The sequence below is a fragment of the Ursus arctos genome, unplaced genomic scaffold (genome assembly GCF_023065955.2).
Source record: "Ursus arctos isolate Adak ecotype North America unplaced genomic scaffold, UrsArc2.0 scaffold_18, whole genome shotgun sequence".
NCBI classification, from domain to species: domain Eukaryota; kingdom Metazoa; phylum Chordata; class Mammalia; order Carnivora; family Ursidae; genus Ursus; species Ursus arctos.
In genome coordinates this window covers 40,900,439-40,915,651 of record NW_026622852.1, presented here as the reverse complement: position 1 = coordinate 40,915,651, position 15,213 = coordinate 40,900,439, and the positions used below count along the sequence as shown (strand labels likewise).

General features: G+C 40.8%; 1 protein-coding gene and 1 non-coding gene across 2 annotated transcripts in view; both read right to left on the bottom strand.

Annotated features, from left to right (window-relative positions):
* SLC31A1 (solute carrier family 31 member 1) overlaps positions 1–15,213 on the bottom strand; it is a 37,487-nt gene that overhangs the window by 6,310 nt on the left and 15,964 nt on the right. Inside the window, exons 2-3 of the mRNA XM_026513783.4 lie at positions 942–1,103; positions 262–334 (exon numbers count right to left, since the gene is read on the bottom strand). Of these exons, the coding sequence (XP_026369568.2) occupies positions 262–334; positions 942–1,034 (166 nt within the window). The 5' untranslated portion in view covers positions 1,035–1,103. The remainder of the gene's footprint in view (positions 1–261; positions 335–941; positions 1,104–15,213) is intronic.
* Positions 1,186–1,258, bottom strand: TRNAK-CUU (transfer RNA lysine (anticodon CUU)). Its single transcript has one exon. It is a non-coding gene; the product is annotated as a tRNA-Lys (tRNA).

Here is a 15,213-nt window from a genome sequence, read left to right as displayed (position 1 = left end):
AAGGGTCAGATGCTTAACCGACTGAGCCACCCAGGCGCCCCATAACATACACATATTATTTAAGGGAGGTTTACTGTAGGACCAAAGTAAGCATTGTGTATCCTTACCTTCTAGGTAGTTAAGGGGAAGATGATTATGTATCATAACCATAACCATTCAGTACTTATGGCAGGAAGAGGTGCTGGGTTTCCAGATTCTTTGTCACTGTCTCTCATGTGGGTGTTATCTCTGAATACCACCTGATGGTGGTGGCTTACTCACCTCCAGCTGTATTGATGACCAAACCAGAAAACAATAGCTCCACATTCTTGAAGCCGAAGTAGAAGGTCATATGCTGCCAGTAAACCAAAACAAGTCAATTAGAGAGGATTGAAGATTCTAAATGAGAATTTCAGGTAAAGAAGCTGAGAGCATTTAAAAGTATCAGATCTGGATAAGAGACATTCACTGAAGTGGGAGGCCTTCTCCTTCATTTTAGCATTACTACCACAGACACTCTCCACAAGTACTCTCCCTTGCTTCCCAACCTTCTCTCTCTCTCTTTTTAATTTTAATTCCAGTATAGTCAACATACAGGGTTATGTAAGTTTCAGGTGCACAATATAACAATTCAACAATTCTATACATTCCTCAGTGCTCATCATGGTTAAGTGTACTGTCTTTTTCTCTTTTCTACACAAAGCCTGAATACTAGAACTTAATTCAGAAAAGGGTCAATTCTGAAAGGAAGGAATACAGAAGAGTCCTAGAGATCCTGGTTCTGGTGTGACTCTGAAATTAACTTGCCACATGATCTTGGGCATATCACTTGTCTTGTCTGAGTCTGCACTTTTCCTCATGGGTAAACTGACCTTTAAAGATAATAACCTGCCAGTCCTAAAACTCGATTATTTCTATTACCCAAGTGGGTGTGAAAGGACAGCCTCTCCTGTGGCACTCACCATCATCATGTTGTCCATTCCCCTGCCATGGGAGTGGGAGGCCGGAGTGGTCGGGTGATGGTGATGAGGTCCTGTCGTACTGTTGTAAGCCATGTGGCTTGTCTCCTTATGGTGGGAATGGTCCACGTTTCCAGGAAAAGTTGAGTCCACTCAGAGAAGATTCTTTTAAGAAAAAGAATTATACATAGTAACTTCACAATATAAAACCTTGATTGCTTTTGAAAATTTTTTAAGTAAAGCTCTACGCCCAGCGTGGGGCTTGAACTCACGACCCTGAGATCAAGAGTCACATGTTCTACCAACTGAGCCAGCCAGGCACCCCTAAAATCTTGATTCTTGATAACTATTTATTTATGTGGGATTTCATCCAATAGGGATTATCTTTGGAGACTTTGGCACAAGGGATTTGCACCTAGGGTTTCAGAGACCTAAGCCTTATTCGGCAAAGTTGTTCCTTTAATAGATATGTTCAATGTATGTTCAAATTTAAATCTAAGAGAAGGAGAAGAAAAGTAGTTTCTTTTGGGGCGCCTGGGTGGCTCAGTCATTACAGGTCTGCCTTCGGCTCAGGGCGTGATCCCAGGGTCCTGGAATCAAGCCCCACATCAGGCTCCCTGCTCCGCTGGGAGCCTGCTCCTTCCTCTTCCACTTCCCCTGCTTGTGTTCCCTCTCTCGCTGGCTGTCTCTCTCTCTCTCTCAGTCAAATAAATAAATAAAATCTTTAAAAAAAAAAAAAGTAGTTTCTTTGGGTTGCAGGAAATGGACAATTTGTAATAGTGGACAAACTGATGCCATTAATGAAATTTAACTGCCCCAAGGCTTTCTAATCATAAATGTCAGTAGATAAAAAGCAAGTGCTTCAAATAATGCACCTAATTGGATGGCCTGTGTTCAATGAAGATATTAAGAATACATTTTCACATACAGGACAACCAGCCTTTGGCTAATTGAAACCTGAAGAAAAGGTCTATTACTGCCCTGGGCAAGGAGTGTGCTCAGAAGATACAATTTCAGTCCTAGCTCAGCATTAGAGCTAAGAACACTGAAAACAAGATATAAACTGAAGGTTCTATATTAAATTAAGTCCAGACAACCGCATATTCAGCCTCGTATCTTTACCAGCACATCACTGCTTTACTGCAAAAGTCCGTCTGGGACATAAACCAAAGAGCAAAAACTCCTGTAGTGGGGGTGGGGGTGGGGAGTGGGAAGCTGAGGAGAGTGGAAAGGGAGGTGTTGGTGGATTCTCTTTATGTGTCCCCTGACTCCTGTTTGTGGAGGAAAAAGTGCTTTAGAAATTCCCAGTGGGGGGGGGCACCTGAGTGGCTCAGTTGGTTAAGCGTCTGATTCTTGATCTCAGCTCAGGTCTTGATCTCAGGGTCTTGAGTTCAAGCCCTGAGTTGGGCTCCTTGCTGGGTGTAGAGTCTATATATAAAAAAGAAAGAAAGAAAGAAAGAAAGAAAGAAAGAAAGAAAGAAAGAAAGAAAGAGAGAGAGAGAGAGAGAGAGAGAAAGAAAGAAAGAAAGAAAGAAAGAAAGAAAGAAAGAAAGAAAGAAAAGAAAAAAGAAATTCCAAGTAGGTATTTGTGTTCATGAGCCTGAGTGTGCCTCTCATTCAATCAATAAATATTTATCAAGCTCCTACTATGTGCCAAACTCTGAGCTAAGTGCTAGTAATTCAGTGAGTAAGACAGACAAGGTACCTCATGGAAAGAGAAACAAGGAAGTAAAGTAAACAGAACAACTTCATGGTGTGATGAGTGTGATAAAGGAAACAGGGTAATATGGCAACATTACTAAGAGGTAGAGAAGAGGCATACTTTAGATATTAAATCTATATAGATCCAGGGAGTCACATATAACTTAAAAGCACAATTATTCAGCCATCTATTCCCCCTGTTCAAACTCCCGTCTCATGATTCTATGACAGCAAGCTCAAGAAACAGACTTGTATTTCCAGCAAAGGACAAGGCAAAGCAAGAGCTAGGGATAATCAAAGTTCAACTGTGAATGTAAACAACTTTCATGCCAGACACTGTATTACTTCGTAATTATAGAGCTTGACAATCTGGTATTATTAATACCATGGACATAAAGGACATATATAATAGGCCCCTTGTCCATAAAGTTTTTATAGCAAAGAATAAAAAACAACACACAAAAATAATCAACAAGACAGCACCCATAAAATTTCAATGATGGGAAAAATGGTAAGGGGGCAGCAATTTTCAGTTAAAGAATCATGGTAGAATGGAGAGATCCCTGGGATCTGAGTGATGATAGATTATGGTTTTTGAGCTAGGCAAATGCAGCGAAATAAGGATAAGAAGACTTTCGCCAGCCAGGAAGACTGAGAACACATCGTCATAGAGACTCAAGTAGAAGTCACAATTTGTTCTCTTGCAATGAGTTTAGAAAGTGATTACAACAAAAGAAAACCATAAAGGATAACTTCATTTCACATTATCAACCTGAATCCTGGCCATGAATTCAGTGATTATTTGCAGTGTCTTCTGGTGTAAAAGACTGAGGGAGATACAGAGATGAACCAGACATAGACTCTTTCCCCAAGGAGCCTCAAGGCTAAAACCTAAAAGGGGAAACCAAACAGTTGTCATTTTTCATTTTGGGCATAAGAGAACATGTAAAGGGCAGTTTTAAAAAGCAAGATCTTAGCACTGCAAACTACTTAAGATTTGTACCCTTGACTATCTTTGATTAATTTTCACATATTCTTCCCATCAACAGTTTTTAAGACCTATGGTTTCCTAATTGTTCAGGTACCTCATTACCAGTTAGAGACACCTGTTAAATGAAGGCATATAATCAAATCTCTTCAGAAGCATCACTGGCCCAGTAATTCATTTGCACGAATCTTAAGAACACCTGTCAAGGTATGCAACTGTTTTGAAGTGTCATCTTTATAGGATAAGTTTCACATTCAAATATACTAGGAAATAGAGCAGGAATAGAATCTACTTCCTTTCACTGTGAGTGGACAATGGATTTCTTGTAATGGAATCCTATGAAAGGCTTGCCCAATAGTATGTGAATAGGAAGGTACAAATCTGGTGGATTAATGTGCAAACATATACCGTAGGCACAAACTCAAACCAATTCTGGCATGCCCTGAGGCTTCTAAAAGTCTGTTCCAGGAAAGATGCCATGGGAGATGCCATGGGAGTATGGCAAACTCAAATGATGATATACAACTTATCATTAAAGCATAAAAATAAAAGCAGTTACATTCTTTTCTCTTCCTACTTGACCCTCCAGTGATGTGCCCTATGTATTTGGATAAATGATCCCTAACTCATTCTCTCTAGAAGAGAAATTCTCCTTACAGGAGGTAATCTGGCAGTTGGTTAGCGTTAGTCTGCTTCCTTCGATAGCTTTAATCTAAGGAGATCCAAGCACAGCTTCTTCCAGAATAAAAATGGGAATAAGTAATAAAAATTGAAGTGAGACTAAATCAAAAACAGTGACACGGCAATACCATTCGCTGTTTCGATTTGTAATCTGAAAAAATGGTTTGATCACGAGCTGTGCTCTTTTGTCTTTGCTTTCCTCAAGCTTCTCTACACTCCACAGCCAACTTTAACCATTTGCTGCTGTCCAAGAACTGTTTTCTCTGATGCAGCTCCACGTCATTGTCTCTAATGGGGTCAAGGTCTACAAAGTAGCTGTACTGTACTTTTTATGGAATCAAGTTCCTTGATTTGTAAAGCAATTGCAATTAATGGTACTTGCAGACGGGTTAGTAATGACGAGTGACAGGAGGAACCTCAGCAAGATTTTTATATTTACCGATTCACTCGATTTCTGGTTTTATTTTTATTTTTATAAAAGATTTTATTTATTTATTTGACAGAGAGAGAGCCAGAGAGAGAGCGAACACAAGCAGGGGGAGTGGGAGAGGAAGCAGGCTCCCAGCGGAAGAGCCTGATGTGGGGCTCGATCCCAGAACGTCGGGATCACGCCCTGAGCCAGACGCTTAACGACTGAGCCACCCAGGCACCCCATTGATTTCTGGTTTTAGGACAAAATATGTGCACATGTTAATCCCAGGCTAACTTCCCTGTTCTTGTTTAAAACCTCCACCATCCACTTCTCTTCTTATCCTTAGCCTTCTACTTCATCAAATTTACAAATTATTTATAAAGAAGAATACCAACAACAAAAAAAATCTGAATATTTCACTCAGGGATAAAACTGAAAAATAACAAAAAAATCTTAGGATTCCTGACTTTCAATCTACGATAAAATCCACCCCCAATATTTAGTTACCAAGTTGAGTTTCGAGCTAGGTGGAAAAATTAGGAATACAGTTCTTTCATTTACATTTTTGCCAGTTCAGGCAAACTTGCTTTCTCTAACAGAATTTAAGAGGGACTCATACTGGAGAAGCACCTTTGCATTGGAGAATGGAGAGAGGAGCTCAACGACATAGCTGGAAAACATCTGTCGGGGATTTTTGAAGGCACATCCGGTTGTACAACCTGGGAAAGTCCCTCACCCTCTCTGGAGCTAGTAGATCATGGAGGATGCTGGGAGTGGGAAGGAGATAAAAGGCTTAAGAAGGATCTAGCAGAGTGCCTAGCAAATGGTAGTGTTATCATTATGTGGAATATGAGGGGATAAAAGACCTTAGATAAGGAGACACCAATGAATAAACCTTAAGGGAGAAGGCATAATCATATAACCTTAGCTGTTTGCTTCCCTCCCATGAAGTCTTCTAGCCAAGACCATTTTCAAGGCCCTTTCCACTTATCCTGTCTCCTGAGACCACAAAGTGGCTACGGACATTCACATGGATAGTTCAGAACAGCTCTAGGTCATAACAGCTCCTTCTTCTAGTATAGGAAACTCTCTGGAAATACAAGAGAAATAGTCTCGGAATTGATTAGAGAAAAAAAATCAAGTGTGAGTTTCTATGGAACTTGGTTCACATAGAATAGCTAAGAAGTTGATTTCTCAGGAAGGCTTTACACTCTTCTGTTCCTAGGAATATTTATCTCATCTTCAGTTGGGTACTTAAGTTGGCTACATGCCAAGTTGTTTCTCATGCCCTGAACACTATTAGATCTGGAAAACGAGATGGCACATTCCACACTGCACACCATGCAGCTCTGCGTTTCATGCTGTCTCCCCCTTCCCCCACTTAGTAAGTATCGTGCAGCATTTATACAAATAGGTTCCAAAACTTCCCTGTATTCAAGGGTCTAATTCCTCCTCCATCTACTTCTGAGGATCATCAAAAAAGAAGTTTCCTTTATTCTTGTCCACCTCCTACCTCCCAACACGCGCACCCTGTAAAGCTTAACTAGAGGGCCGGATTGTTTGCAAAGTCTAGCATCTTTAGCAAAATAAACATGAATTTATGAACAGAAGTTAGGAAATTGGCAAGAAGGCTGAATGCTGATGTCCATCCTGAGTCTTAGCACTGACCTTACTTTTAATAGATTTATTCTAAACTTCCCATTCTTTTTTATTTTCCCAGTATTGCACAATGATGGATAAGAAACGGTAATCCATAGGGACTATGGAGATTAGACCCCCACAAAAAGACTACACAGAAGTGGTCAGACATCTGCCACGTGGTCCCTCTTCTCCAGTGCAGACAGATAAAATCTGGAGCCTTACACAATTCTTTTGGAGACTACCTACAGTGTTTCCTGATAAGGAAGATTAGGAAGAAGGTTTTTCTTCTTACAACGATTAAGACCAGGTTCCTTTTTAGCTTTATAAAACCATTAAACAAAGACAAATCTGTCTGGTTGCTCTTCTGCTCTCTGTAGTCATTATTTTTATTGGTGACTTATAAGCTTTAGGCAGGCACAGATAGGGAAAATTCAAGGTCACAGACAGTATACTACCATAAACAGGGACTCATGCTTATGGACTATGTTCTCATGATCAAGCAACCAGTTCAGCTGGACTAATCCTGCCTTTTGATGACCTGTGCAGGGTCAGCAGATATTCTGAGAAATAGCTCTGGCCTTGTTTCAAGTGCCCCTGTAGGTGAACTTTAAAATGCTCTTGATGGCTTTAAGAATTCCATATTCACATTGTCCTTTGGGGAGGGAGGTGGTATAGGAAATGTAGAAGTGAAGAGATATAATGCATTAATAAAATAGGGCTTAGGTGTCCCAACACCTTGGGACAATACCAATACACTTGGTATTCCAACCCAATATACTTGAGTTGTTTTGATAAAAAAAAAAACAAAACAGTAGTAGCTCCCAGTAAATGGGAGGGGGAATATAATATGATGACTATATAGGGGGAAGACCCTTCCCCTTGAAGGCTATGATGTTGTTCCACTCAACCCCTCTGCCCTGGCCTCACTCTGCTACTCCAAACTGACTGGCAGAAATTTGGTCATAACTGTATGAATGTAACCACACAACTCTTTGGATATTGTAGCTGCCTTTCTTTGGCCTGTGTCTTTCTTGAGGTACAGTGATCATAAAGATATTCAATGTTACCAACTGTATTTACAAAAGGTAGTAGGATTCAGTAAATCATAGGTTTACACAAGTTCTCAGAATTGGCAAAAACTTAGGAAGTTCTGCACCACTGATGTATTAAACGGTCGGTAAAATGATGCAATAGAGGTAGAGAGAAAATAGGTCAGGTCAATAAGAAAAAGTGTAAAAGACCCTAAAATCATACACACACACACAGTTCCCCCCAGTTTAACTTTGGCAGGTGATGGGAGATGACAGGGCAGTTCCTATGACTATAGGTTTATAAAGACAGAATTTAGAAGTGTAATCGCCAAAACCCCACCACCATCACTACCACTACTACCACGACAAAAACAAAAACACTTAGATTTTTATCCTTTAAAAAATTCTTCAGGGCGCCTGCGTGGCTCAGTCAGTTAAGCATCTCCCTTCAGCTCAGGTTGTGATCCCAGAGCCCCACATCTGGCTCCCTGCTCATTGGGGAGCCTGCTTCTCCCTCTCACTTTGCCCCTCTCCCAGCACACTCTCTCTCTCTCTAATAAATAAATAAAAATCTTAAAAAAAAATTCTTCAAGGGCACCTGGGTGGCTCAGTTGGTTGAATGGTCTGCCTTCAGCTCAGGTCATGATCTCAGGGTCCTGGGATCAAGTCCTGCATCGGGCTCCCTGCTCAGAGGGGAGCCTGTTTCTCAAAGGAAAAAAAAAATCTTCAATAAAACAAAGGCCACTATTTTCCCTTTTAACTTTTTGCCTTTTTTGATAATAAAAATAACTCCCAGGGATCATCTACAACAAATTCTCACTTGTTTTTCTTCACGGCAATGGTGGGGCTGATAGGAGAAAATGTTGACAGAACTGGAGAAAAATTAATGTTGTGATGATTTGATGGTTTCAATATTAGTTTCTTTTTCTTCACCATCTACCAAAGTGAGCTCGACTACTTCGGATAGTCTGAGCACAATTCCCTGAAAGCACTTTTCATGGAAAGAAACCAAACGAGGCACGGTTTACATACTCAAATAATAGCAGAGTCTACGTGACTGAATTACTCATATATCAGACGGATGGGCTCCACCACCAGTAACCAACAGCCAGAGTCATAAAGGGGAAAACTACTTCAAACAATTACATTTAAAACTTAAAGAGCCTTCATTTATGAGTGGCCAGTGATCTAGGCAAACAAGAAATGTGGCATGGACCGACAAGTTTTTAGAAAAATAAAAGAGCAGCTATGAATTAGTGAGAGTAGCTCTTTCACTCAGAAGTTCCTGACTAAGAATATCTATGTTAGTCAAAAAGGATGGTAACTCAGGACCTGCCCTGAGTTCATTCTAACTCTCCACAGAAAGACAGACAGCAAACTTGTAATTTGATTCTAATCAGATTAAGACAAGCACTTTGTTTCCAGATACGGGTTCAAGGTCACCCCTGTCTATCATAAATTTCATCTTTCCACGTGTCCAGTCCACCTCATTAAGCTGCTCAGACTGAGCAAGGTAGATAAGAAGCCCCATGGGGCAAGATAGGTCCTGGAGGAATCCATTGCGTGGAGAATTATCCAGGCAGGGAGGCCTATCATTTTCAAGAGAAAGCATGCTAAAGAAAACTTAATTTTAATTTTTAAAAAAAGATTATTTATTTATTTATTTGAGAGAGCAAGAGAGAGCACAAGCAGGGGGAGCGGCAGGAGAGGGAGAAGCAGACTCCACACTGAGCAGGAAGCCCGGGATCACGACCTGAGCTGAAGGCAGACGCTTAACTGACTGAGCCCCCCAGGCACCCTGACCCTGTCTTATTTATCCATGAATCTCCTGCATTTTCTAACATCCTGCACACAAGTGTAAGTGCTTGCTGAAATGGATTGTTTTTCTCTGCATTTCTCTCCTGGCAACTTAGACATAAGACAGACAAATCAATTCCTTAATCTGTTAATGAGATACTGGACAAACCTCAATTTTCTCTCTGCCACCTTAGGGAGTCTGAAATAGTATTTGTATAATAGTATTATAATAGTATAATAGAATTTGATGGATATGCTTACAAATGATTCAATAGCTCTGTATTAGAAGTAGCAAAATTTAGTTGCTATAGGATAACATAGACAAGTTGAACTGTTTAAGACTCGGAAGGGGATTACAAATTCATCTAGTTCCACTTATTCATTTCACAGAAGCCTAGAGTATGAAACCACAAAGTGCTTGGGAGAATCTAACATTTATATGTTCTGGCCTAATTTGCCTTCACAGATAACTTTTATAAAATATTTGTTTGGTGATGAGTGTGAGGAGATTGTAAACAAAACTCATACCTGTTTTAAAAATGGACGAAAGGCAAAAAATAGGGAAGGAAGGAATACACTGCTGTTGACCTTCAAGGGGCCTGACATGCCAAATCCAGATCCTTAATATGAATCAAGTCTCTAGGGCACTGAACCTGGATAAATGCCACTTTCTGGAAAGGGACAGTGGAGAAAACAGACCAAACTGTAAGATAAGATCAACCTGAAAATACTTTTACTCTGCACATCTACCCAATGAATAACTGTGGGACCTGGACAAATGATGTGGGACGAAGCAATGGCGCCTCCTTCCTATAAACCCAACTCTGTTATCTTTTTTTTTTTTTTTTTTAAGATTCTATTTATTTGACAGCACAAGCAGGGGGAGTGGCAAAGGGGGAGAGGGAGAAGCAAGGAACCTGATGTGGGACTCGATGCCAGGACACTGGGATCACAACCCGAGCCGAAGGCAGACACTTAACAGACTGAGCCACCTAGGTGCCCCCCAACTCTGTTATCTTATTTTATCCCCACAATCACTCTTCTCAGAACCAGAAGCACAGGCAGCTTAAGCAATGTGTTCAATGTTATTCTAGAAAGCTGTGGAGGTACCTTCACTAGAACTTACCTATCCTCACTCCCCGCCCAGGACGTATTCTCTGCTAAACCCGCCTTGCTATTTACCCAATGTCACAATTTCATGTCCATTAAAGGTCATGGTTCTGATCACTTTTCCTAATCCCCACTGCATGAGAAGATTCGCCCACCTGCCTCTGGTTTTTGCCATCAGCAATTCTATTACAAACATGGGCTTTCCTAACAGTACCCTCCACCCCGTTCATCCCATGCGATACACCAAAGACAAATGAATCTACCCAAGGCATGGCTCTACTTACCTGCTCAAAAAATACCACTGCCTACCAACCTCTCCCTTTCCTTGTGTACTAACTTCCTTGTTCTGAGATCACAGATCTATACAATAAAGGCCTCAACCTACTTTCCTGCCTCCACATACTAGGAGTTCCAGTCAAACGAGTCCAATAGCCAAAGCTCGAACTGGACAAACCCCACTCTCGTGTCTAGTATCTTTGCTTACATTGTTTCTTCAGTCTGGAATGCCCATCCTTGCCATCTCTGATGCAACAAACCCTCCTCATCTTCTGAGGTCTCCTGCTAAGTAAGGCCTCTGAACATTCAGAGCACATTGTGCCTTTCCAGATAAACCCAGCTTGGATTAGGTCTCACAAAATACCCCGAAATGTTGTTATGATCTTTTCAATCGGGGCCTATTTTGGTCATCATGTTAATAAAACGGTACTGCGAAAAGGTAGGAGAAAAACAATTAGGCCTGGAAAGAGATGCATGAGCCATTTCTTCAACCATATGCAGACCACTTGGAATTGAAACCTGAGAGCACCGTCCCTTAATTGGAAGGTCATCGAAATCTCACGAAGAATTGGAAGGACCTCAGAAGGCACTGAAGGGAGCTCTTCAGTGATATATAAATTCTGTAATTGTCTGAACACGCCTAGGGATCTGTCAGGCTAGTGTGCTGCTTTCTTCTCTAAATATAAGAAAGCAAACACTTTCTTTCCAGACAAGCCAAGTACAGAAGATGCTCCACAGGAATCTGAATCCTGCTATTTGATGGTGATGATGTTGATAATGGAATCAGTGCTCAAAGCTAAACCAGTGTTTGTACTCAAGGTACTATTTACGTATATTTCTGAGGCCGTAATTTACATTTTAGGCTCTACTCCCCTGAATTAACAACTGTCGGCAAAGAGAAACCTAAGTATCTTAAAAAAAAAAAAGATTTATTTACCTATTTTAGACAGAGAGAGAATGAACGAGTTGGGGGAGGGGTAGAGGGAGAGAATCTTCAAGCAGATTCCCTACAGAGCGTGGGCCCCAATGCAGGGCTTGATCCCATGCCCATGAGATCATGATCTGAGCTGAAACCAAGTGTAGGACGCTGAATTGATTAAGCCACCCAGGCACCCCGAGAAACCTAAGTATCTTTTTTAAAAAAGGATTTTATTTATTTATTCGAGAAAGAGAGAAAGTGAGCATGAGTAGGGGCAGAGGGAGAGGGAGAAGCAGACTCCCCGCTGAGCAGGGAGCCTGACTTGGGGCCCCAGGACCCTGGGATCATGACCTGAGCCGAAGGCAGATGCTTAAATGACTCAGCCACCTGGGCACCCCATGAAACCTAAGTATCTTTATATCCAACTTTTGATATTGGTTAAGCTTACTTTATGCTCACTATCTGGCATTTATGTCTTTGTTACTGACGTACCTTCCAGCCTATTTCAAACTGAAATATTCCACTGAAACTGACCTACTCATTTTTCCTGAATAAATTGAGCACTTTGACACCTGTATGCTTTTTTGGCTTGTGTCATTCCCTGTACTGCCTCCTTCTCCCCCACATTTCCTGAATATGTGCAAATCCTCCCATTATTTATTCAACATTTATCATGCACTTAAAATGTGTCAGAATTAGGATGAAGTTAAAACATGGCCCTTGCTCTTTTGAGTTTACAATCTAGCTCATTTTTTAAGGCTTATTTAATATGCCATCTCTTCCATTAGGTTTTCCTTGGATTCTTGACAGAAGAAATCTCTCTTTTCTGGATTTCCCCGGCAATCTTCTCTTATGGAAAACTTGACTTACAGTTCTTAAAGTACATAATAAAAAAATACCATTTTTACACAACAGGTTCCTTGAGGACAAGTAAACTTTCTAATTTTTACCTCCTTACTACATCTGGAAGAACATCCAATAAACGTTATTCATTTGAGAAGTATTTAATTCTTTTTAAAAATTTATTATTATTATTTTTAAAGATTTTATTTATTTGAGAGAGAGAGAGAGAGCATAAGCAGGCGGAAGGGCAGAAGGAGAGGGAGAAGCAGACTCCCTGCTGAGTAGGGAGCCTGGTGTGGGCTCGATCCCAGGACCCTGAGATCATGACCTGAGTGGAAGGCAGACGCTTAACCCACTGAGCCACAAGGCACTTGAAAAGTATTTATAGGTTCCAATATCTACCTCAAAGGAGCCAGGTGCAAAAAGGTAGGATTTTTGCCTTTGTGGGGCTTATTCTAGGAAGAAGAAGCCCTCATTAAGTATATAAACAAATAGATATGGGAAAACATATACAATTACCAATCATGATAAGTAGTATGAAGGAAGTAAACATGGTACTGTGGCAGAGAATAACAGAGAAAGAACTAATTTAGATGGGGGTCAGGTAGAGAGAAGAGAGAAGACCTCTCTAAGGAGGTAACTTCAGACTGATGAATTACCGGAGTTGGGTAGAAAGGTAAGGAAACAGAATCCCCAGGCAAGAAAAAAAAAACCCAAGGGCATTTCAAGGTCAGTAATGAATAAACACATTGAGTCATTTTAAGGAGACTAAATTTTATTCTAAGGGCAACTGGCAGCTATTTAAAAGAAGCAGGAAGTGATATGATGAGATTTATCTTTTAATAGAATACTTTTGTTGCTATGTAAGTGGCTTTATTAGCTCTTCTGCTCAAGTTCTTCTGTGAGGCATTCAGAGAAAAAAAAAAAAATCCTTACGGAACCATGGGCTATAGTCCTTTAATTTGCCAGAAACCATAAAGACATCTGTTAAAACTTTAGAAGGAAAAGAAGAACCTTCTAATTTCTGGGTTATAAAATGGTTTGAGGGTCAAAACTGAAGAACATTCTACAAGGTCTATCCATGCCACCCTTTGTCGGTGAGAGAGAGTTAAGCTTACAGAATATTGTTAAGAGCGTGAGTTTGGAGTCAGATGGTATTCAAATCCTGGCTCTGCTAATTTCCAGCTTGATTGTCCTGGTGCCGTTTCCTATACAAATACTATGGGTCTTTAGGTTATCAGTAGGTACTGTGTATATACAGACTGCTAGGGGAGCTGTGTCCAGATTTCAATAGTATCTGGATAAATGATTTAAATTTGGTATTTACTCAATAAATAGAAAAATATGATAAAAGTAGACTAATCTCCCTGCAGGACGTGGACAGCGGACTGTGAGAAGCACAGCAAGTACTTAGTAGATTTTTATTGGATTATATAATCTGTATTATGTGTGGAAACCTTCAACGGTGAGTAAACAAAGCCCACTTCTCACTTGTACCTCCTCAAAACAGTAGCAATAGATCCAGAATTTTGTGATTCTAGTCTTAAACGCTCAAATGTTTTGCGGACAGTGGAGAACACATTAGAGTGAGTCTAAGATCTGGATTCTGGTCCACCCAACTCTTTCGCTTTGTGTTCTTGTGGATAAAACACCTATCTCAGAGTTTCTCAGTTTTGGCATTATTGACATTTGAAGCCGAATAATTTGTTGTTGTATAAGCCGTCCTGTCCATTGTAGTATGTTTAACAATACCCCAGCCTTTACCCGCCAAATGCCAGTAGCACCATCCCCGGTGTGACAACTAAAAATGTCTCCAGACATTGCCAAAAGTCCCCTGGGGGGCCAAAATCACCCTACCTCTTTGAGAACTACTTTTGATCTTTTGAGTTTCAGTGTCTCATCTAAAACTCAGGAAAACAGAGAACATCAGTTTTGCTCTCCTTCAGGGTCGTTACATGATTCAAATGAAATAATGAATGGGAAGAAATACTGAGGAAAAAAAAGACCATATACCATATGTTAAAGCATTATTACTCAGTGAGTTATTATTTAAAGATTTTATTTATTTATTTGAGAAAGAGAGAGAGCGAGCGAGCACAAGCATGAGCAGGTGGAGGAGGGAGTAGGCAGAGGGGAAAGCAGACTCCCCGATGATCGGGGAGCCTGATGTGGGGCTCGATCCCACGGTCCTGGGATCATGATCTGACCCGAAGACAGCTGCTTAACCGACTGAGCCACCTAGGCGCCCTTCACCAAGTTATTATTACTACTATTTAAAAATTTTTATTTATTATCCCACTCAGTTAACAGACTCTGTAATAGCAGCTGCAGATGCACAGTTCAGTGACTCAGCACCCGCACTCGACACCGGTGCTCATCACAGCAAGGGCCCGTCTTAATCCCCATCATCCATTTAACCCATCCTCCCACCTCCCCCGCCCCCAGCATCAGCGCGTTATTATGCTCCGTGAGTGCTCAATAATGAGGCTGAAGAACACTACTCACATCTTGTTTATAGAAGGCATCGTAAGGCTTAGGTTAAGGCTATGTACAGTCTAATAGACGTTTCAGGCATTCAGTATTTGCGATTCTAAGTCTGGGTCCAATAATTACCTCATTTACTTTTGTGGCATGTTCTCAGGCTATTCTGCTAAGCTACAACAATGTAGTGTGTTTCCAAATTTAATGGCACTTGAAAGATGGGCCTGGGTTACACAGGAATAGCTACTCATTTTACAGACGGAAGATGGAGGTACACAAGGTTAACAGACGAGCTAAGGTCATGTGGCAGTCAGTCTAGTGGCAGTCTGCAATTAGAATCCAGATTCCGACCTCAAGTCTAGTGCTCTTTCTATTATTTGTGTTATGGAGGAACT